Here is a 26,360-nt window from a genome sequence, read left to right on the forward strand (position 1 = left end):
TGCGTTGTTACCTTTCCCTAACTGCACTGGTCAGAATGATGGAACTGGTAAAACCATATAACGGGCGAACTTTTCAACGCGTTAACTGCCGTATTTATTTCATTAAATAAATCACTTCGAGTTTATGGCATGTTTTCGGCTGTGTTCAGTTGGCGCTGAAAGTGTTACAACAAGTAATAAAAACCTAACACAGGCAAATTCCTGCAGCGCGTAAACGCATTAATCACGTTATACGGAAATCTACTGTGGCATTACACAATAAGAACTACACGAAATTAACAGCTTCATATAATTCACAGTATACCTACTTTCGTTTTCTATAAGAGCTGGTATATTTACTTCAATTTGTGTTAAGGCTAGTCTTAGCGAACTAGATAACAACTCTTGCGATATTGTGCGTGGATCATGCACTTTAGAAAAACTAGATCTGTATTTATACTTCGATACGAACATGGAGCAAATTTTCAATCCCAAATCAACTAATTTCGGATACTTTTCTTTCGGCAATGATTTGAAGAATTCTTGTCCACATGCATGTATACTCATTGCAGATAGATCATTCGCCACATATTTCCACCTGGCGTACGATGTAATCGTAAGTAAATTTGTTATTTTATTACGCGAGTGATCACTGGGATAAGATAATTAATAATATTTTCGATCAATTGTTGTCTTATTACCATGCTGAGTTCACTGGTCACTCGTTGTACCATGTCGTTTCGAAAACGCACACGATGAAAAGCTATTTGTATGACGCGAGAAACACCCCGTCAGTAAAGTATCGGTGTGAGTCAGAAGTAACTCTGACACGGTTTTCTCTGCTGCGGTACTCGGAGGTTAAAGTATAATTTTCTGTGTTGAACTAGCGCTATACTTCAACGATATTTCGTTACACATAGATAACCGGCAATTTGTTTTTCATCCAATTCAAATAGCCTTAAATCTTCTACAAATAAATGATTTCATCCTCAAACTTTGTCACATCCCCGACCTTTGCCCTTGCAGCATTATAGTCAAACCTTTACCTAGCCACGTTATCTTCAAAACCCCCCTCCACTCAAACTTAGAACTTATGCTACACTGCATTACATAGAGCAATAGTAGCCTATCGTTTTTGAATACGAATGAAGCTGGCAACACTGTTGCAAGTAACAACATTGTCAATTTTTTTCCTTCCTTTAATCACAGGTTTCATGAAGAAACAATCGCTCTTGATAAAATATAATGGATTGGTAATCGATATATCGGAATTGCCACTATAAAATTGAATTACTCACTCCAACCATCGGATATCTTCGACGAAAGTAGTCAACTGATAATTAGAAATGTTCCTCACCTGTAACAGACAGAAACAACTGTTAAAATATAATTCCGACCACACTGACAAGAATAATATAGTAAACCTAAGATAAGATACAAGTGATTATTCATAATAATCTAATAATAAAATCGCTCGTATAGTATCTTTAACGAAAATAGATTCAACATGAAGATGAAAACATATCATAGTGTACATCATATCCTATTTTATCCTGTGATAACCCTCCAACGTTCGCGAAGGTCGCGTTTATTAACATTCCACCTACCTAGCGCTGGAAATGATTAACAGGTGTTTGTTCATAAGAATTTATATGGACCTTTCACAATTTTTCATATAATGTGCGTCTGCTTGAATTACGAAAAGTCTACTCATTTTTCTCATAAATGCACAAGTTTCGCAATCTGGATATAACTGTAGAATGTTGCAATGGCATACATTGCAAAACAAGACAATTATTCGTACGCTTTTTTCTCGAAATTATGCTACTTAAATTAGCTGACGTGGTGTTTTAGTCGATCCAAATTTGTACGTTTATTAAATTTATATATAAATTTAGTAAATACTTCTATAATATTATTTTATAAATATAGCATATACGGCGAGGAGAAAAACTAACTATAACTTTTAAAAAGTATACTAAATCATTTGAATCTTATTTTTATATTAGTACACCCCCTAAAATTATTGTTCTAAAGAAAATAAACAACAATTTTGTAAAATATTGTATTCATTTATTAATATTTGACACCGTCGGAAACGTTTTCAATTGGTCGGTTATTTTTTTAACTTTTTAAATTTTGATCGCGGTTCCAAAATGACGACCGATGACGTGATCTTTTATCTTTAGAAAGAGAAAGATCTTTAGAAAGAGTCACATGGACTCAAATGAGGAGTATGAGGACTGCACAATCGCAGTAACGCCCATTTTCGCTAAAACCTCATTTACCGACAATGCGATGTATTTAATCTCATAATATCGCTACCCGATATATGTACTGTTATTTCCATTTCCGTAACGTGTCGCTAGAACGTACTCTTTAAAACTCGCTGCCGAATCGCTTGTGTTATCTCGATCGAATTGAAATTTATACTGGAGATAAAGTAAGGTTATACATCTGAAGAAGCAAAGTGGCACTCGTACAGTCTCGTGAGATACTGAGAACAGAAATCAGTCTTTCTACTTTTCAAATATATGTCGTATGTTTATATACAGGGTGTCCCAACATTCATTACCGATTGGGAATTGAGGTGTTTCTGAGATCATTTAAAGTAACTTTATCGTTAGCGCAACACCTCGTAACACCTTGTAAGCAACACCTCGGAGTAAGGTTTTGTAAAAGAAAAAGATACTTCAAATGATCTCAGGAATCCCTCATTTCTCGATTTTGAGCAACATTTGAGATTCTGTTTGTGATCTATTTAAATAAAACTACAGGTTATCAATAGGATGAGAGGGGTACTCTCGTTTTCACCATAGCAGGAAGAAATCAAAGTCGTATCCCTATTCGAGAAGTTGTTGAACAGGTTTTTCTAGAAGAGAAGATTCATTCGATACGCGCATCGACTAATTTCACGAATTACCGCAATTATTTGTTGCTCCGTGCAGTTTTCTGCATTTCGAATGTCGTTGAAAGAATGAAAACGACGGACAAGTGGGCCAATAAAAATCCAATTGAATTCGTTTGAGAAGTTTCAGGTTACGGGAAGGTAACACGTCGAGATGGAATTGCCGCATCGCGTGGCGTCGCACCGTGCCAGGTGTTCTTTGCTTTGAGGATCGTAATTGCATACGCAATTACGCTGGCATACAGCGTAATCGACAACGGCGATGCTATATCGCACACACACTTTCGTCTTCGCGACTCTCCCTTCTTTTTTTCCCCGTTCGTTTTATCCGATACTAATTCCTGAGTTTTCCCTTCTCCGGCAGAGGCCCGACGATTGCGGCTATTCGAGCGTCGCGACGCACCGCGTCGCCGCCTTGATGATGGAGCCTATTTGCCCTCGTGGTTCGTTCTTGTCCGCGCGACATTACGAAATTGTACATTTTCGTCAGCAGATTGCGAAGATTTACCTCGTCAGACGTGCAACCGACGGTGATTGAGTTATACAGAATTCGAGGATCCTACTGGGAACGGTATTACCAACGGATTTCGTTTTCTCTCTTTCTCACTCCGGCGGCTCGGTTTCGTGCCGCTTGCGCTTTTACCTTACACGGCCTACTGTTCCACACTCTCGGCCAAACGAAAGTGACATTGTGTAAACAAAACTACAGGAAAGTAGGCGAGCATGGAACAGGGTAAATGTTCGGATCACACGCCTCGTTCGTATTTTATTGTGATATTCGAGCCGAGGGACTAAGAGGCGCGACAGCAAAGAAAGCGAGCGGCATCCGCCGTTGCGATGGCAACAGTTTAAACAACGGAGACCGGCTAACGGTTTTCGTCTGTTGAAAGCGAGAAGTCTAAGAGTTGTCGCGTGGTCGTGTTCTCAGTTTCGGTATTTTTCCGGTAATTATTCTAATCTATAGTTTTTCTAATTTTAAACGAACTTATTATTAAATATATTTCTACAATATGTTTGAGAATTTTAACGAAGAATCATATTTTTTAGATAACAATGCAAATGGTGGCCCTCAAAAACAAATGTTACATATGAAAAGTAATAAAACATAAATTTGATTCTACTTTTTACGTAGTATTCAGATTTAAATCAAATATATATCAGATTGAAATAAATAAAAGCCTTGAATGAATTATTACGTTCACATTATTGCGCGACTAGAATTAAAAATACTAGCGTACGGAAACAAACTACATATTTGGCTATTACTAGTGAGATGGTATCGATACTGATATTATTAATGATATTCAATCGATTCGATACCAAAGTACTTAATAGCAAGTATCGATACGTATTGAAATTCTATGTACTTAGTATCACATGTCGATACCGAGGCTTTTGTGAAATGATGCCAAACCAGTACTGTATTGATTCGAAGTTTCTTTGATACTTCCGTGTCTACGTAATATAACAATAATTACTACCAAAAAAGTAGAGACTAAAAAATATACACACGAGTTCTTGTGTTTACAAAACATTGAATTCAATCAAAGTTCTTGTAAAGTAATTGTACTTAAAAATCTCATCAACTCCTATTTCCTTGTGTGTTGTACTAGGCATTAATACACAATCTACATTGATATCTAATATATCTGATATAAATTTATATTTACATAGATTTCCTTTATTATATTATCCAAATATTTATATTTACTTCTTCTCAATATAGATTAGTAAAAAATTGAGTAAAAACAGTATTTCTTTATTTTCGAAAACCAAATTACTATGGGGAAAATAGAATTTCAAATGAAACTTTCTCTTTAAACTTTCTTACTTGGACATATCTCAATATTGAATTAGAGCAACAACATGTATATTTATATGAATAGTTATTTCGTGTTCGAATATATTTCCATAATGTCCACGGATATAGTTTATCATCCTATTCTATCCACAGTTATTATATTGTCGTGATAGTCGATCAACGCGTTGAAAGTGTCCGAATATCATCCTTACACGTTGCATATGCGCACTCGTTTTATTTTCTAAGAACGCAGAAAGAGGTGGTTGGGTATCAAAATCTGCTTCATCCAGGTTTCATCAACGCGAAATTTTATCCGCTCGGTAGAAATAGTTTGATTGCCACGCGAAACTCTTTGGTTTCATCGCACCGGCAAATACATTTCTTTACTCTGTTTGTTCTCTCCGCCCTCTTTATCTTCTTCCCTCCTCCGTTTCCACATCTCCCACCGCGCCGTCATTCTTCGTTCCTTTTGTTGCTTCGATCTTGCGTTACATACACGTCACGATCGGATTTCACTTTTAGATAATACCGAAGAAATGGCTGACGGGACGCGTATCAAATATTTTATCCGTGTCGTCATCGCAATGCGTCGGAGTTAATTTCTCTTTTGTTTTCAATATCAGCGTTCGCCTCGGTACTTATCACTACGCTCGTGTCCTTATTGTTTATTCGCCGTGTAAGATTCTCCATTATTATTTAACCGAGCGTTCTGATTCAGTGATGTATTCTTTACAAGTTTCTCTTGGGATTTTTCCACGAGGGACTAAACGATTATTTCACATTTGCTTCTTGCACTTTTACTAGTGATTATACTAATTTATTTGTGATTACGATAGGGACGATAGGGGTAAGTCTACTCTCAAATTATTCTTGCTAATTATATGCACTTACGGACAAAAGTTACGAAACATGTTTTACAGATTGTAATTTTATCATTTTAATTTGAAAATTAAACATTCATGCTATTCTGAAAAGTGTCATGATATCTTAACAATATAAAAATTAACATAACTCGTAAACCAATCATTTTAATATATAAACAGTTTAATACCTTTTTGTAAAGAATATTAAGATGCATCGACTAATGCGATAATAAGCTACTGATTTCATTTTAGAAAACGTTGATAATCTTCATTGATGTTCTATATGTCCACCAGCAAGAAAACTAGCTTTCATTAAAATGTATCCCTCCCGAAATCATTTTATTTCGTCTGAAATATTTCTCATTGCGAGTAATAACAATCACGTAAATCTAGATGACAATATGTAATGAATTAAATATGATATGTAATATTGAATTAAATTAAACTAAATTCTACTAAATTAAATTACATTATATTGAATTAAATAAAATTACATTAAATTATATTGAATTGAATTACATTAAATTATATTGAATTGAATTAAATTAAATTATATTGAATTGAATTGAATTAAATTAAATTATATTGAATTGAATTAAATTAAATGACATTAAATTATATTGTTTAATATACTGTAGATTATGATAAGTGCCGTAATCAAATAATAAAGTATTTTAAAATATGAAAGAAATAATCTCGTAACAGACTATTTTCTTGGCGAACGCTGCACGAGAGTACAATTACCTCGAGTCAATCTGTTTATGTCGCAGTTTTTTATCAGTTACTTCTAACGTTAGTCATCGGGCCGATCAATGGCCGCTGCTAAGCATCTCCGCTTGAATCATCAACCGTAAGCTTAAGATATTCACAGGATAGCGAAGGAATAAAGAAGGTAAAGTGATTGTTACTGTTGCGGCTACGGCGCGTGCGTGGGTCGTTGCTTTTGTCTTATGCAAATTATTTAAACATCATAGAATTTAGAATCGAGCTCTGTTATTTATGTACAGCGAATATGAAATTTGAAAATGTGCATGGCCAATAGAATCAAAGTTATCGTCTGGTTATGCACATTAAATTATAATAATTTACATAATTCTATGGCAAAATATATGGGTCGTTGGAGTGCAACGATGCGAACAACATTTTAAGATCTAATAATTTTAATATTGTCCTGGTTTTGTTTCTTTTATTTCCAGATCCAACTTCGTAAATTCGCCGCACGAGAACCCGAGTCGAGATCGAGTTTATACTTAATTTAGTAAAAACGTTTCTGGAGTTTGTAAAATATGTATATGCATAGTTACTTATTCCTGAATTACGCTTAATGGGCAACAGATCCTAATTTAAGTTCTTCTTTATTAACTTTCTGCAATTCGAAGCGTTCCCTGCTATTGCAAGAAACGCTAGAATATGATATAACTCAGTTGCATTTCTCTATGTAATTTGATTAAACTGTATAGTACAATTGGGAAATAAAACTGTCCTTATATTAATACGTTATTTGTGAACGAGATGTAGATCGGTGAAATCAGTAACTACCGTGGTCATTCCGTAGGCATCCTATTACAACATAGGAATTCTTACGTAACAAGAGCTGCCAATCATCTTACGTTTGCATGCATTATACTTAAGAGCACCAATATAATTGCTCTTCAACTGTCACTATAGTACGTATCATAACCTTAACTTTATCTTTAACTATGCTACGTAACATGGTTTTATCTATAAATATTACGTCACATGGCTATCTATAACTATACATAATAAAACATAACATAATGTTAATTACATATTACATAACATGAATTTAACCATATTACATAACATAATTACAACCATAAAACATAACAAATTTAACTAAAACTGTATAATGTAAGGTAAGGCGTAACCATAACGTAGGTTTAATAACAACTATTCAACATAACATAAATTTAACTACAACTGTACAACATAACATACCTTCAACTACAATTACATCACATAAGGTAAAGTAACTTTAACTTTAGCTATGACTACAAATATATTTTAACCCCTTGCATTGCGATTTCTTTCATAGTGTGGACCAATTTATTTAATTGATTCTTTTTTATTTATCATCCATTTCATTTCATTCGATGAGATTTTTTTTGTAAAGAAGAAACTAGAATAATGTATGTAAAAAGAAGGTGAATTTCTACTACAGGGACAAAGCCCTTGCAAGTTGACTGCTGGACAAACGATTCCAGGGTGAATTTTAGAATACGAAGAAGTAAGCAACCCCCTATTTGTTGAGGATGCCTTACTAGTTGAAGCGGTGGATGCAGCCACTTCCTTATTGGTCCGCTCTCAAATGGTCAGTATTGGACAAGAAATTAAAGTTTAAGGTCACATTTGGAAACAATTACCGAAAAAGACCGAGGTTTTCTGACGGGCTGTCGCAAACTAGTCAAGCCCCCTCGTAAACACAAATTCGTTTATGACCAGCGCCGCGACAACGAGCAACCGAGATAAAGGATCCCGTCTAGAATAGAATTAACCGGCCGCAAAATATGATTTCGTAGGATTCGGAGAACAGTGACGTCACTTCTATCGCTGGAAAGGCAGAGAAGATCGGAATTTGATAGCCAAGTTGAATTAGGTGCGACAACTTTATGCGGTTCCTTGACTTCTGATTCCAACAAGAAGACTACAAGCTGACTAGCCAAGTTGAAAAGGCAGCCACGGTCGACGCTGAATCGAAAGTCTTTCGGTCAAGAGAATATTTTCGTCAGCGTCTTAAACAACGAAATTCTTTTGTCGTTGAATATAGTTTTCTTGTTATCTTAAACACCGAAATTCTTTTGTCATCGAATATAGTTTCCTTATTAGGAAGACTGAAAACTACGCACCAGTTAAAGTAACTGGTATCTAATGTTTTCGTTAACAATTACTGTAATTCTAGAAACGTTTGTTGAAATACAGGATGCCTCATTTAACACATATTCGTTCGGTAAATTGTTGCACCGTCATTCACAAAATGTCGGCATTATTTGACACTATCCATAGAAATAACTTGTAACTTGTTAAAAATCGCATAGCTTACAGCGATGGTGATAATTATACCGTCTTTCATAGAAATGATGCCTGTTTGGTAAAAATATACTATTTTTAATAACTTCTTTTAATAAATTTAATTAATTTAGTAAATGACGCAATTTTCGTCATACGGAAGAATATATGTTAAGTTAAGATTGTAAACAAACTCGTAGACCCGCGATTTAAGAAATAAATTGGCACATATCTTTTAGTATCTCGAATAGATGGTCAAATGTAAGTAGTTACTAATAGTTTTTTAATGCGTGGGCGCTTCCAAGATTATTTCAAGAACATCCAGAACTATTCGTTATTCTTGAAGGAAGCAACCGATACGATTTTCTGAATTCGTACAATTCGGCGCAAAACGCGTCACGAAGAATCGTTCGGAAAATCGTATTTTATGGAAACGGTTAAGGTTCGATAGATGTCGCCGGTCAGGAAGAACAGGTGGTCAGCTGTGAAAGTGCGAGGAGATCCGCCTCGGCGAAACGATAGTCCATGGAAGGACGCATGGCTAAGCTGGCGATCATGTAGGCAGTAAGTTATATAGATGGCAGTGGCGTAACGCGTAGACAAATATGGGACTTGGCCGACATATCGATTTACATTATTCCATTTCGTTTTCTTCGCGGTTCACGGATGGAAAGGCGCGTGTACATTCCGTCTCTGTACGGGAACTGTCATCCACTGACTACGCGCCAGCGTTGACTATTATTATATTTTTAATATAGACACCATAGCATTGTATCGAATGTAAGTATTAAAGACGTACTCTAGTGTGGACTCTGGAAAAAATCATTTGTTGTTTGCATATTTCTAAAGGATTCAGTGTTAAAAATATATCTCTGGAACGTTACACGCGAAGTGCTTAAATTAACGAAGTTATGGTTTTTTGAAAGAGGTAACGACATTAAATCAATATGAATTTATTAAACTTTAAAGGTATTGTTCACAAAACTACGTTCTTCAGAACGAAATTTACTTGACAAATTGAGTTAAAATATTAACTACGCATTTCTTAGTCTTCCGAAGTTTAATAAAATGTGCAAGAATCGATAATCGAATTTCAAAGCACCGCCACTAATTTAATTACCCACTTTTTGAGAGTATAAAATTTCTTTTGGTTCGGACAGATACCGTTAAAGGAAAAATTTTTATGGGGAACATTAAGGCAACGTTTCTGCTGTATTTTCGTGTCTTTTTATTGCCTCAAGGTTATAAAATATCGCGTTATAGGTACATAGACTGACGATTTTATGCATTTTTAATAAAAATTAAAAGGTCAAATACAACAGGACCTTAGAGCTACTTGCACGTTGGAGTTTTTTTCTAAATTTAAGTTACAGACTTATGTTAGAATAATATATAATATAATAATAATAATCATAATAATATAATATAATATATAACAATAAGCATCTATTAAAATAATACATAGTATCATACATATTATAATACATTTTGCAAAATTGTGATTACGGATTGCAGAAGAGTGAATTTGGAATGCAAAAGCTGTAACATTAACCTGTCTGACAATGAATAAAAGAACATGCCGAATATTTGAAACGATTCTGTCGTTAATTTTGCGGCTTGCGTCGTTTATCCAGTGGGCAGCCGTGAACACCGACATTACCAACTTCGGGACGCTATTACGTGACACCTGTTACGGATAGTATCGATTGTTATCTAAATAATGCGAGTGACGCATGTCCGTATGAATCCGGTCGTTTTCAATGCGCGATGAAAATCTAATTTCCAAATCTCAATATTACGTGATGACAGTATGTTTCAAGTTTTCTACTCTTGTGCGACATAAACTGTTAGCGCGGGATGACACTATCCGAAAGGTGAAAACTGTTTCTCTTAGCGGAAGGTACAGATTAATCGTTCGTAATGTGTTCCACCGAGAAAGTGGCCAACTTCCGGCATTATTCAGAAGACGAAGAACAGTTGTAATCCTTCGAACATATCAGATCGTTGGATAACGTTGTCTATGATCTTTAAATTATACCTGAATCCGTTTGGACATCTATCTAGACTTCGATGAAATATGTGATTGGTATGATTTCGAGACTCGAGGTACTGCTTATATGAAAAGTATCAAAAATATGAAAAATATGAAAAATATACAAAGTATGAAAAATATGAAAAATATGAAAAATATCGAATATCTATTACCTATCATTAATTTTGTAATATCTAAAAACGCTGAGAATCTATAATAATCATTATTATTACAGCGGATTTAATTTATAATATAAATGAACAAATGGTATGCAGAATAATGAAAACAGTTGGAGATTATTAAAAATACTGTTACATTATCCTCGCTTTACTAAATGTATTAACAGAAGAAATATATTTTTATTCGTATTCCGTTTATTGCAATCGAGGTAAATTGTATGACGGCGACGTTCGCTCGATGAACGTACCGACACGAAGGATTAGGTAAACCCGTCGATTTGCAAAAACCGAGTAAATCAAAGTCAGTCTCCGTCGAATCGATTAAAACAGTCTCATGCGTCCGTCGAGGAATAATCTGTTGGTATTTCAGCGGGTCGTCGAAGATCCGCGGCACGCGATTGCGCATGCATGTAAATTGTCCGAGGTCTCTTGGTTACGCTCGAATAGTAATGCGCTTCCCCGGCTCGAATATTCAATCGTAAATTCGACGGCTTTAAGGAAAAACCTCGCGTTTCAGAATTTTTAAAAGTTTCAACCAGATGCATTAATTGAGCCGCGTCCATCGATTTACAAGGCAAGTCTCACTTTTAGCGAAACTGAATCTTTTTACGCGTTAAATTATAACAATGACTTTGAAATCTTGAAAAATACGATCTTTAAAAAAACCGATTTCCACCAAAACATCTGTTCCTGAGACACCCTGTACATGATTGTAGAATAATCATTATGGAGCCCTCCCTCGGCCCACCAAAAGTTCGCGCGGTTCGTTGCTGAATCATCCCTGGGTTGCTAAATCATCGCGCATGGGTTTAATCTTTTCTCACGACGTACAATGATCTATCGACTAGCCGTATTATTCTAAAAAAAAATGCTCATTGTGGCGATTTATTGTTACTACGCACGAATAGTAATCCACGCGTTGCGCAACAATATAATGTGGACATTGTGCAGACGGGATTACTCAATCAATTTCATTTAGAAAGAGTCGCATCGAAAAGTTGATTGTACTCGAACCGATAGATAATCTACATAACACAGGCATTATAGATAAAAATTATATAGATAACAAATGACGAACGTAAACAAAGTATCGGCAAAAATTTGAATAGCATGAATACGCAGAAACTGGCTGCGAATGGAAAAGAAATATAACTTTCCGACCATCCTGTTAATTGCAAATTAATGGCGTACAAGATTTTATAGGTATTCGGTCAAGGTTGATGGCGTTGGATGCCGTAGATTATTGCGAACATTTGCTTTCCGTTAAAAGTACTTCTGCAATTAAATTCGTACATCGAATTCTCGGCTTATCTGCGCGAAAAGAAAAGGTTCACTTTCGCATACATCTTGAGAAATTAGTGCTTATCTTAAAGACCGATCGCACAGATGCGCAACAGATTGCTTCGAATCTTTCTACATTTATCGTCGTTGAAGTTGAAGTCTTATCTTGGAATCTTTATCGATGATCTAGCAATGCGCTTAATTATTCGTAAACAAGATCGCTTGAAAGTCCTAACAGCGCGAACAATGATTTTTATTCATTATAATCGAACTATGTATCTTATTAGCAATAGGAACAATGTTCAGCGTCGATTATAATAAATAGAAACGAACTAGGAAATTCTCCCTTTGACGGTTTCAGCCGATTGAAAATAATATATTGGTGTCTTTAAATTTGTACAATCCTCTTACTGTTATGATCTTCGTCTACTGAATTCTGTCGTTAATGTGTAAAATCTGCAATCGGATCGTAACAATATTAGCACAACTTTAATATCGGTTCACAACATATCGGTACTCAAATACCTAGCGAAAGCGAGTTGGTTTTCCACAGTTTCGATTTTAATTGATTAAAAAGCACTTCTGAGATTTTAATTCATCATTGCTCGCGCCAAAGGTAGCAGACGACAGCTTTTAGAATTTTAATTTAATACAACTTTTACTAAATAAGTCGAAGAACACCTTTGAAAGTTTTAAAATAACACTAATTTTTTTAAAGATGTCAAAAGTTACGTCGCGGTCTAGTAATGGATACGAACCTAACACAACAAATAACTAAAATATAATCATAATATATATTAATAATAATATAATAATAACTAGATTGCGGATTAAAATAAAAATTGTTTATATCTGCTGCGAAACTCTGGTATCAATTAAGAACTTAACCTACGCTGCAGATTTGATATATTTATAGTGAAAATCAGTGATTAAAATGGAAAATTGTAAAGAAGAATTTAGTCACTTTATTATGCTAATTTTAATTGATCGAAATTATTAAACGAAATCATTTTTGTTTCGTACAATTGACTTTGGACAATTTCAGCCCAACAATGAAACTTTCTTCTGTTTAAAATTATAGCTATCCATTTTTGTTATAAATGCATGCAATCTGCAGTTTAATAATAATATTTTCCGAATATTTGTATATTTTATCAAGCAATTTCGAGTGTAATTGTAACAACAACGAAATAGAATTCCCGATATCAAATGTACGACGGTCAATAAGACGTATCATGTAGTAGAGAGAATGATAATACAATATCTGGCGAGGGCAGGTAATTTCAATCTCCGTCAGTTGAGTAACAATGACTCAAAGAAATTTCACTTCCTACTGCCAATTGCAACTTCAATTAAGACCGAGCATGCGTTTTCAATTCTATCTCTTTGACCTCCGATCGCTTCGCCGGGCGAAAGTACGCTAATAAGTCTACCATAATTTCACAGTCGGAATTAATAGCCGTGGTCGACCATTAATAATTGTTAAACTAATTATTATTAACTTACTTACCGATTTCTTCGTGCCGCGCAAATGCTTTGGCAATTTATTGCACAGTTTCATCTCGTAGAATATTAACTGTAAACGCGTCGCTCGTTCGAAACGATGCCAATTTTCGTTTCTCCGTTAACAATTACATACGCACACGCGTCGCTTTCTGTTTATCCGAACGTGCAAAGTTGCACTTACGCAATGCGCGCTCGTACGATTATGCATTGTCATTTCGCGAAATGAACGCGGGATAATTTATGCATAGAGGCCAACGTGCTCCTACAACCAGAAAATTAGAGTCCGAAACGATTTCCGTGATAATGAATGACTCGCGAATTTACTCAAACAGCGCCGACGTGTTCGTTCGACCAAATCCTAATTGTCTTCGTCTTCGTAATTCTAGTACGACAATTCGAATAAAACATGTTGTATATATTTATTCGAATATACGAATCGTTTCAGTTCGTGGTCGTTGTCACGTAAGATGGTAAAGGGTGTACACTTTAATTAATACACATATGTACACTATAATTAATTTTACATTAATCTTTTTGCAAATTAAATTTATTTACTTATAATTATTAGCAATAATACTCCTATTAAATTGAATAATATTTTATAAGTAATTATTCATGATCTACGAAGACAAATTATTTCTAACGGAATTTGTATCATTCCATAAACGAGTATATAAAGTCAAATTCAATTTATACATTTTACGGTATTTTATAAATATTTATTGAAGATCGATGAAGAGTAATCGTTTCTGATAGAATTTGTATGACTCCATAAACGAGTATATAAATTCAAATTAAATTTATAAATCTAAGGGGAATTTAATAAATAATTATTGTAGACGCGGGTAGCATAATGTCGGAGCGATGGTCCCTCTTAATATGCACAAAGTGATATTGAGCCTCTGGTTAGTACAAGTTGTATTTATTTACAATTTATTAATAATATACACTGTGCAGTAATGGCACCTGCGATTTCTGCGAGAGTTCTACGTTTTCTGCAATTCATCAAAATTTTTCTGTGCAACTTTACAGTGATTTCTGTCTATGCTTCGTCATGTTCCGTCCGTCGTCACCTCGGTTTTTTGGTGATTGATCAAGGTTATGAATGTTTTTCTGGTGAAAGAATGGACTGTTTTTGATTGGTGTTGGGTGTGTCTGAAGGAGCTTGGATTGAAAAGTGAGAAATTGTTACAAAGATCTGTTTTGTATTGTCTTCGTTCGTCAGTGACGTGATTTATAAATGTGTGTCCGTTCATCGTTTCGGTGGATCTGTCGCACATGTCCGTTTGTCGGGTCGAATTTGTCGAAATGCGGTTGTAATGTGATCGCAAAGTAATTCAGTCGGTTTGGAACCGCTCGCACAGGTGTTTACATATTTTGCCGGTTTTTAGCGAGTCTAACGCTCAATTCGCCGAAGGGACGGCGAGGTGTGCGCATTCGACCTTCGGTGTTGCCGTCGCAACAATTATTGAAGATCAATGAAAATTAATTATGTGTGATAAAGTGTGCATTATTTTATATATAAGCATGTAAGCTGACATTAAATATAATGCTCTTAACATGTAAGTATCTTAATACATTTTTTTGAACATAAAATAAGCGTGTATACGAAATTATAACGAAGTTAAGGAAGGTTAGGTACGAAAGAGAATATCCCATTCGTAACACTTTGATGTGTTCCTAACACAAAATCAAGTAAATCGAGAACGTTGCCAATAATCCGATTAATATTCAAGAAAAGATAACGAACAGTGTAAAAAGAAAATTAATCAGTAATGTCCTACACTGCGGATTTTTGTGAAAAATAATAATGATCTGTTGTAAAATACAGAAGCCATTTACGAACATTTTCGTTCCTTGAACAATTTTATTAACGCGAGAATAATATATCGATACTCTTCGATTCCTGCAATATTTTAATTTTTCGAAATTGCATTTACTCATTTTTATCATGACTGCATAAAATCCTCAGTCTACTATTGACTACTATTCGAGGAACACATCGAGAACTTGCGAGAAATGTTACTTGCACCGTCGAAAGAAATTAATTGAATGTAAATGCAAACGCTTGAAGGTTTAGCAAAGCTAGAAACACGTAATTCTTAATTGGGTACTACCGAAGTAAAAATCAATCTCCGTGATTAGTTTCCTCGTTCTCGGAATATTTACAATATCCCCATCGCATCGCTTACCATTCCTCAGCTATGTCTCAATAGAATTTGGCGTGAAATTGTATTGGTACAGGTTTTACACAACTACGATCTTGAATCTTGAACGTATCGTAATTACCAGCAGTCTTGTCATGTCTCCCCTTAGGGGACACACAAGTTCAAAGGGTTAATTTACGTTACGTTCGCTTGGAACGTCATAATTACAGTATACAGACGTACATACAATTTTACAGTTAGTATCTTACGAACATCGTGGCTAAGTAACCAAAGTATCATATTAAACTGTAGTATTAAGCAAACGTTGTTGCCGCAAGTTTTGAAGTGCGCGTACATCACTCGCTATAATTTAACACTTTATGAACTAGTAAATATAAATGTCGAGATGTAAATTAATCAATTAGCTGTTGCGATCTCTTAAGTCCACTCTAAATGTACGGGTAGAAATTAGTACTATTTATAAGTGGTAAATGACTTCTATCGAGAGCATTCCATCCAAATCATAGTTACATATTACTCGCTGAATATCCAAATTTTATTTTCTTGATAACAAAGCTTCAAACAAGAACATTTTATTTCTTATTTTTCGATTTGTTTTTCCATCTAGAATCACTTGATTTTCGGTTGTACCACCGATTTTAGGACACCCTGTATATATGGAAAACGCTACTGCAAGAAGTTGCACAGTCTCGTTATAAAACAAATACAAGAGAACGAATTCTAGATTAGAATAGCTCGTTGAAAGTTGCATCGAGCTACAGGAATTATGGCACAGGTGGGACGCGTAAATTAGAAGAATTCATGAATTTAGGTTACGATTGTAAACCAAGTCCTTCTTCATTGTGAAGTCGGAAAGAAGGAACTACGTATCTATGTATCGACTTATTGTTAACTTTTTAAAACGTCTTTTCTGTGCGTACAGTGGCCAGCTGCATAAATAATCAAACATGAATGAGCGCTGAAGATTTTATCAAAATCTACAGCCACTGCAAGATAGTGGAAATCTTCGTGGAAATTCTAGAAAAACTGCGATTCTTGCAATTTGTAATTGTTTATAATTCATGCAAGATTAACCAATCTCGACAGAATTTTCAGTATGTATGTATGTATAAGTTATACAGATGAACAAAATACATTTTTAAGATTTTCATTATGGGCTCAGATAAAAAAAGTTGAAGATAAGTTTTTTATTTCATTTTCGTAGTTTCAAGTAATAAGAAAATTTAAGAAAAGTATCGTAGCAATTGTCTAGTAGACTGGTCCGTCTATTATTTAAAAAAATATTCAAGAGATTCAGTCTAGTGTTAAAAACGTTGTACCGTTTTTTTTAGTTTTCTTGTTTACATGCTCGTCACTGCAGTACAAACATGAATTAGGGACAAAGACTGGAATTTGCATAATGATTTCGGTTGCCGCATCGTTTACACTGCTGTTGAATCATCCGATACTCTGATCATACATCGCTACCAAAAATGGTCAGTCACTCAAATTGCGTAGGTACTCTTCGGAAAGAAGAGTACGTGAGTACCTTTCACGAAACTTTTTTTGTGTTTGTTCAATTATCTGCTCCTTTATTCGGACACTGATATAGACAATCGAAATGTTAAATAAAGCATCAAGCCGAAGAAATTAGCTAATCGATAGTTTTAAATAAGATATAAATAAAGATACAAACAAAGCTGACAAGGATCCGCATGTTAAACAACGTTTGAACAGCAATTTTGAAAAACGTGATAATTTTGCAAAAATTATTAATCGATTTTACTGAACCTAATGCATACACATAGACTAATATACATACATGGCTAACAGAATGCCTTGATTACTATGAATAGCTCGCTTTGTTCTGACAACATAAAACAATGTCAAGGTGAAACATTACTTGATTTATAGAAATCAGTTTGGTGATTATACTGCGGATTATTATGCAAAATAAAAACTTTCCAAGTTGCTTATAAGAAACTGAAATTAGATAAACGTGTATTTCATCATTAATTTAATAGTTCCAATGAAATAAACAGTTTTTTATTTTACTTGTTCATTCCTTAAAATTGATAATTTTCAATATTCAATTTCGCATTTCAGTTACATACTATTTCAGTTACGTAATAATTCAATTGCGCGATTCCAACCTCTCGGTTAACTCAACTGTTAATGATCTTAATCTTTTTTGTTTTTCTGTTTTCAACGTACTATTCGTACGTTTTAAAGATTATTCCATCGTAACTAAATCGGTTTCTTTAATACGAATTTCATAGTCGAGTAATGTTTGTCCCCTGTTAACGAGTTCCGTAATACAGTAATGCCGGCGACATTGTTGTAAGGAGGTTATCAAACTATGTTTGCAAAGAACGAACACCGTAATAGATATCTTATCAGTAAAAATATGTCACTCCATATTCGCCTCAAAATTCTCTGTCCGTTGCACGTTTTCTAATTTACATTTCACATTTATAATTGTTATACCGTTCGCCGTTATTTATTCACCGCGATTAGCATAGGTTGCATTTCAGGCGGGAACGAATAAACTCGACATTCACAGGTACTAATTGTACCTGTGTTTTCAGGGTGCAGATTCGATTATTACACCGGCAACGCCGGGCGATCCGATGCTTTCGTCGGTTAACAATTGCATTTAGCTATAACGTTCGCTTCAAACGGAAAACGCGTACGTCGATGCGAAGATAAATCAGTTTTAATAATTCACCAATTATTAATTAATAATTCATTTAATAACAACTTCACATTAATAATTCGCCGATCAATGATTTGTAATTTTGTGGTTATGTACATGGAATCGTTCCAGTAATTTTCCAGATAAAATTTTGCAAATGTGCGCTTTGATAGCATTTTTTACGTCAATTCGAATTATGTGCCGGTATAATTCATAACAAATCTTGTTGATAACAAAAGAAATTTATTTTGATTAATTATTTTAAAAATTGGATTCACTACAATCACTAAAAATGTAAAAGTTACATCGAGTCTATAATTATTCGCACCATTGTATGCATCTAACTATGAAGTAAGCGTGATCTGGTTCATGTTTTGTTCAAATACAACATTTTTATAAAATATATAATTTAACAAAGAATATTAATATACATAGCGGAAATGCGAAACATTCAGTTGAACAGTGTTTATGCAACGGAAATGATTTGAATGGTTTGGTGTAACTGAAATAGTCGGCGCTTAAAAATCGATTCGTCCGAGGATGAATTCTGTTGGGATAATTCGTGTATCGGCAGAAGTTTGTCGCGGTCGTTGAATAATCGGGTGCGATTTATCGGCGAAGCTTTTGGGATGCAAAGGGGTGACGTGACCCGAATCCGTAAAAAGGCCGCCGAGAAGGGAATGGCGGTTGTTACCGTCGCGCAGTAGTCTAAAACGCGATTCTAGCCGAGGAGAAGCATTTTTCTCGTCAGATTTCCCTGTACACGAATGTACGGGGTGTTCTTATTATCATAAGTAATATCTCCGTTATGCTCGACGATAGAAAAAAAAAAACGAGTACGTCAAAAAATGCATCATTTCATAAAGCGAGTATAATGATAGAGCAATATATTTTTCAAAGTCATTTAAAGACGATTTTTCGGGGTCATTGTCGATTTTTTAATGAGTGATTCAACGAGTGTTTATCCTGGTTTTATACAATGTCCATTTTAATGATGGAATCTTTGCCATTGGAAATGTATTGCTTCGCTATTTTTATTCTTATCTTCTGCCTCTGCTTTAGCGTATCAATTTCTCTGCTTCGCTCGCAAAGAACAATGGTTGTTTGCATAACTTTGATATTCCAAAAAATTGAATAACGCCATCTCTTCTCGAATTCTGGTAGCGAGTTCGATACACGTGAATTTTGTTTTTATAGCTATGTATAAAAATCATTGTAACCTTTTTCAGCACTTCTTACTCTATACTAAGAAAAGATTATGTATAAAGACCCCCCTTAAAGTTACCTAGGAAGTCCAATCCAACTGGGTCACACATACGCAATGAAATACATACTACTATAAACAGAATAGTAATAAGTGCCATAAGCAGCGGGATCTTTCGAGCATGAAGTATATGACAATCCAGTTCAGTTCGAGTTTGGCATCACTATAGTACAACCTTATTAAATAATGTCTAATAAATACGCAACAATGTGTTAATAAATATTGCTTAAGTTATTTATATTTAACTGACACTTTGAGATCCTGACAGTTTCGACAACTATTTGCATTTAAAAGGTATCACCTTTGTTCGAAATAGATATACACAAAATCGCGGTAGAAATAGTGTTAAATTACATCGTTGCTATTGCTTCTAACCAATTACTTATTACTCGGGGGTTGAGTATGGCAACAATAACAGCGAGAACCATCCGGACCATCCAGGTTTTAAATCGTATCTTTTTATCAAAGGGGTATGTCTTATTTACGTCCGGATTCATCGAATAAAATCGCCACAGGGGATGCATTGTCTTTGATAGAGAGTAGCCAACGAATGTTCGCGTGCAAACGTTTCCAAGATGATTCGACACCGAGCAGAGTTCCGAATAGAGTTTCAAACCGAGTTCTCCGAGCGGTGCTCGTGCGCGCGAACGAGCACGCTCGCCTGTGTCCCTGAAACACTTCCAGCGTTCCATAGCTTAGGCCTGAATTTGGCCAGCGTGTCACGTTCACTGGTGGGACATCGACGGCTTTCACTCGCGCCGCGGCTGGATTCACTTTCAAAATTGAAGAGGCTCGCCGCTGTATAACCTAACTCAATTTCGCAGGAAATGCGTTTAACCACTGGCCCGGCCCGGCCCTCCCTTGCGCTCTTCGCGCGTTTAACCTTTCACTCTTACGCCGCGCCGTTTAAGCCGCCACGGCTACATTTTTAACACGCTCCACTTTTTTATGCCTTTCTCTCCCTCTCTCTTTCGCTCTCTGTTCTCACTATTCTTTCTCTCCCACTTTCTGCCTTTTTTCTCTCCCTTTGCTCTCTCTCTCTCTCTCTCTCTCTTCCATTCTCTGTTCTTTCTCTCTTCCTTTGATCTCTCTCTCTCTCTCTCTCTCTCTCTCTCTCCCTTTCTGTCTCTCTTACTCACTCTGTCTGTTTCACTTCCTCTCTCCCTCTTTCTGGGCCCACCGCGCGAAATAAATTTGCGATTAAGAAACAGCATAACGTGCCGCGCGGCTAAACTGCCTTTAACGACTGTCCACTTTTTTTCAGCGCCGCGAGAGATTGTTGTCGCTTGGGCAACGGTGTTTGCGGGTTTCCGTCGTTACACTAATCTCGACAATGATTCGAATGCTTCCCCTATACCCGAGTCAGTCTCGTTTCTAAGGAGGTATTTTAGTGCGAACTTTTCGAAAAAAATACGATTCTTTTTGCATATTCTTAACGCGTCGAGCGACACCGTCAGTCAAATATGGGCGATACTAATTTCTAATCAATTTTGAGAATTCATTATTATTGCAATATATTTGAGCAAACTGAATTTGATGAGAACGTTACTAATGCCATCCCTGATGATAAATATTAATTTTCTAGTTACGCTTTAATTAATTAAATTGCTTTAACTATGTGGACATTTTCGTGGCTGATTGTCGGCGCTATACTTGCTAAGGGATATAATTTAAAAAATGCTTACGTGGGAACTTTTAAAATTAAAGAAGTTATGGTTGTTCGAGAAAGATAACGACCTTATATCAATATGAATTTACTAAACTTGAAAGGCATTTTTCTCGAAATTACGTTTTTTTTCAGAACAAAACTTACTTGACCAATTGTCACAAAATTTTAAGTACGCATTTTTCAGTCCTCCGAAGTTTAATAAAATATGATAAATTCTTCAATCGAATATCAAAGTACCGCCACCGTTTTAATTACCGAGTTTTGAGAGTATAAAATTTCTTTTCGTTCAGACAGATACCGTTAACGTAAAGATTTTTATGGGGAACATTAAAGCAACGTTTCTGCCGTATTTTCGTGTCTTTTTATTGCCTTAAGGTTATAAAATATCGCGTTATAGGTACACAGACTGTGTATTTTATGCATTTATAATAAAAATTAATAGATCAAATACGGAGCTTTCAAGCCACTTGCATCTTAGAGTTTTCTTTTTTAATTTTCGTTACAGATAAGACTGAGACAAGAAAAAGTAGAAAAAAACATAATTTTTTAATTTCAGTCAGAGTTTCAAATTCGGTCCAATTTTAAGAATGTTATATGCTTGCCATTATATAAAGAAGTAAAAATTTCGGAACAATTTTACGTACGATGTGATTCCTATTAAAATATTTTAAAAAACGAACTAAAGGAATTAGATTCAATAAATCAGAGGTTTTGATTTATTGAGGGGTAAATATAAACAAAGTAGTATTTTACTGTTTTCCAGAACGGTGTCCACATTATCTCAGAACCTACTTGACCAATCTACTCAAAATTTTAGGCACGGATTTAGTACATGTCTGACCACAGTCCTTACTAAAATCAATCAAAAATTGTTATTATTTTTTTATTTTCAAGCCTTCGAAGTTTAATGAAACGCGCAAAAATCGATAATCGAATTACAAAGAATCGTTACTTTTTTAATTACAAACTTTCCTTTCTCGTTTTAGTACGTGCCATAGGCAATTTCATACTGATTGAGGAACTTTCACGTTTTTTATTTCGGACAAGTAGAATGATCGATGTTGCGAACACCGTGAGACGACTTTCTTTAAAAGCCTAACTCTGTTTGAAGAACAATAATTTAACAATGAAATACGATAAGATGTAGGAAATTAATACACCTTAAAATGGTATAGTATATCTGTTTAAGTTTTAAGTATTTCAAAGTAGAGCATCTACTGCTGCGCGAATATTTGTTTTCGAATACTGTATACGTGTGCATTAACTGCGTATCAGGAAGCTCTTCAACTTTTTACTTACGCATTTTAGAAGAATAATAGATAATGCGAAAATAGCGAATGCGTTTACAGGCAACACACGTGGGCCACTTCCCAGCCACCTTAATCAATACATTGATTAGTTTGGCCCGCGAGTGGCCGAGACTAACGTGCAACGGAATCACGAATGTTGTGAAAACATTAATTTTTCTAGCTTGGCAATGACCAATATAACAAACTACCAATAGTTAGATAAATTTATTTCAAGGTTGTATACAACAGGAAATCATTTTTCCAACACAATTAATGGATCGTTACAAGTTTACTAGACCATGTTTTCATTTAACACGACTTTTTGTACAACGCGCTGTATAATATATTGCGATAATAAATGAAATATACTTTGAAAATAATAAATGACTTTATTAATGCATATGCGAAGAGGAAGAAATAGTTACACTGAAGTGATGGCGTCAGAACATAGCTATGGACGATTCGTACAGTATTAACTTTTGGAGATATTTTGAGAAAAAAGTAGTGAAAAAGATTACATAACGATAATAACATATTATCACAACATATTAGATTCCCCAAATATTTTTTCTCATAAATGGACTCAGATTAAAGATCTATTATCCGAAATATGGTAGAATATTAGTGACTCATATATGATATCATTAGTATCGTTAGTAAGAAATATTAAAAAATCCTAGCCATTTATGTTTTTTATAATGTAAAAAGCGTTAGTAAAATACGCAACAAACAGAATAAAATTGATTGCCAAGTTTTCCTCGATGTAGGAAGAGGAACTGTATAAATGATTAAATTTTGTAGAAACAGCTTCCCGATATCAATGACTGCAAGACTATGGCACAAAGTTTCGCCAATAATGGAGCTTGCATTAACACAAAGGATTATGTACGGGGGCAATTTATGCGGTCTTATCATTATTGTTCAGGAGGCAGTTACGCTTTTAAATATAGTAGCCGTCGTTTCACGGATGAGCAGCCACATAGGTAACACCAAGCTGCCGTAGAAAGACATTTAATTGAGAGTCGATGTAGCGCGAGAAGCACACGGTGTCCTATGGATGGAAATTATTATTATAAAACTTTGCGCACAGGCAAGATTTTTGCTGCTTAAAGCGCGAGCGTATACGGTTAGATCGTTTAAGAAAAGGAATACTTAAGAGATGAGAAATAAGTCTAAATAATGTTATACTTTTTTAAATTAAATATTATTATATTACTGAAAAATCTGGTGCTTGTGCAGTTTAATTATTATGATTTAATTACTTAGCATTTAACGATTGTGCACTAATTACAATTACGAATTACATTGTAATTTATTTGAACGAGGATCTGAATTACTAGTTAGAATATGATTGAAATGGATTATAATGTAAATGAATTGTTTTGCAATTATAATTTCTAAATTATATTATATACAGATTATATATTCTAATCCATCTGCATTAATACATTATTACTGCTTTATATTACTGCTTCTACATGCTCCCATGAATAATAGAAACTTAATGAAGTAATAGTTAATTTCGTAACGCGAAGACTATGCTTACTTGCATCTTAAAATCCAATAGATTTCTGTAATCTTTAGGTTCGCTTTATTTCACTTTGCTTTTATACGATTATTTCATTTAAATGGTTGTTAATAGTTAAGGCAGATTCTGAATGACAAAGCGTCTATAAGGCAAACTGCAATCTACCAAGGAAAAAAATTGAAAGACATTTTTGCATTAGTTATAGTTGGTTACGATTATTAACCCATTGCACTCGAAGCCATTTTAATTCATTACTCGCCGCAATTAAAACAGCTTATTTTGAACTTATTTAAATTGAAATTACCATCATTATTATTTATTTCGAAATTTTGAAGATATTGGCTGTCCCATTTTTGAGAAATTGGCTTTATATGAACTTCTATAAATATTTGTGTCATATAAAAGGACAATGGCGAGTATTGAGTTAATACTAAATTAGTTTTTTTCTGATCCTGAGTATTTTTATGAATATGAAATTAAAACAGTTTCCTCGTCAACAGTTATCTAAATATACACAAATTTAACGACGTATATATTATATTTGCAACGTGTATAATAATATTTATTTACTGTTCGAGGGCAAATGGTTAAAAAGAGAAGACATCTTTATCTACCTTGTATTTCTCGCAATTAACTTGGTCAATTTTCACTTTACACGAAGGTCCCGCAGTCTAGTGATAATATCAGTAGTAAGACGAAGTTCCACCGTTTTCTGTTTTACCAACTATCAAAGCTGGTAGCTAATAGGTGGTGACACACATTGCAACAAAAGTTGCATCAGTTTTGAGGTAACGTATACCTGCTGTATTCGGTAACAGAACTCAGCTCAGTAAGCTGTTACTTTCTAATAATCTGTCCTACAATGTGAGATTCGACAGAGCACTCGGGGCGCTGCATATTGAATGATCTACGAGCACCAAATGGGAAATAACGCTGTGCAAGCAGCAAACAATTTATGCGGCGTGTACGGCAAAGCCGTGGTCAGACCTGGGCAAATTTGATTTGAAATGAAAACAAGATATGACCATTTGAAATGAAAATAATAAATAACTGAAATAATTCATTTCGAACAGTCACTATCAATGTATATTTATTTCTCATCCGAATAACAATTATGCATTAATTGTCTTAAATTATTCTATCTATTTATACGAACAATTTTTCATCTTTTACTCTCAAAAATATTACTTTATTTTTTTTTTTAACAAATTATTCGATTATGTTGTAAATATAAATCCTGGATCGTACGATGACTTTCTTTGCACCCGAGAAAAGATTATTTAATTACGTATCGATGATCAATCTACCGAAAAGTAACAAATTTTCTGATCCAACAGTTAAATAGAAATTCATTGTGAAATTTAACGTGGAAGAAATTTACCAATAAACTATTGAAAGACAATATATTCTACAATTTTTATTCAGACCGATTATTTTCTTAATTAATTCCTGGACGAAGTCGTGTAACAATTAACTTCTCATTCAAATGAATTTTTATTCGAATAAAATGTTAATTGATCGAATTACGTTGAGTAACATTAAATAATGCAGAATAAAATTTTCTTGTTTAATCCTTCTCTCTCGTCGGTCGTCCAAGTGAAATGATTTTGGCGAAAGTAGCCCAACAAAGAAGCGAAAATCGAATTTTGTGCGTTTCAATGACGGAAGCACTAAAATTTAGCTGGGCAAGAAAGGACACAAAGGAGTCGGTTCCCGAATAAAAGAACTCTGCGGTTACGTTACCTTAGAATGCCGTGCATTTGTACGTGTCGCTACAAAGGAGAGGAGAAGTTTGAAAGAAAGAAGAAACACGAAGAACTTTTCCATGGCGGAGCTGGATATCAAAGCGAACAACAAGTATGCGGTACGTTCGCGATCACTAGAATTTATTGTTTTATTATACACATAATAAACAACGCATGCACGATGTCGTCGTCGACCTACAATTTCGAATAAAAGGGAGAATGCCTTTGATTTTAGCATTTCGCGCATTCAATGCGTGAGTCACCGCTCTGTTAGAAGTATAGCTGTACTTGAAAAACCGGTCCCGCATTCTTTAATTGCAAACGAAGTTTCATATGGCACAATGTGTGCAGACTTATGTATATTTTCCACGCTCGAGTCGAGATAATGCACAATCAGACGACGTACTGCTCGATATAATTAGTCCTTTCGCGGGGCGATAAAATTAT

The 26,360-nt window shown here is 34.8% G+C and overlaps 1 protein-coding gene across 14 annotated transcripts in view; it reads right to left on the minus strand.

Annotated features, from left to right (window-relative positions):
• LOC144477313 (uncharacterized) overlaps positions 1 to 26,360 on the minus strand; it is a 228,750-nt gene that overhangs the window by 96,826 nt on the left and 105,564 nt on the right. For 11 of the 14 annotated variants that reach the window (XR_013495164.1, XM_078194961.1, XM_078194971.1 and 8 more), the window contains one exon: positions 1,278 to 1,336. The exons of the other annotated variants lie outside the window; for them this stretch is intronic. Coding sequence is in view for 8 of the 11 variants with exons in the window: in XM_078194961.1 (XP_078051087.1) it covers positions 1,278 to 1,336 (59 nt within the window). In the remaining 3 variants the exon portion in view is untranslated. The remainder of the gene's footprint in view (positions 1 to 1,277; positions 1,337 to 26,360) is intronic. 14 annotated transcript variants of the gene reach the window in all.

The sequence above is a fragment of the Augochlora pura genome, chromosome 11 (assembly GCF_028453695.1).
Source record: "Augochlora pura isolate Apur16 chromosome 11, APUR_v2.2.1, whole genome shotgun sequence".
NCBI lineage: Eukaryota > Metazoa > Arthropoda > Insecta > Hymenoptera > Halictidae > Augochlora > Augochlora pura.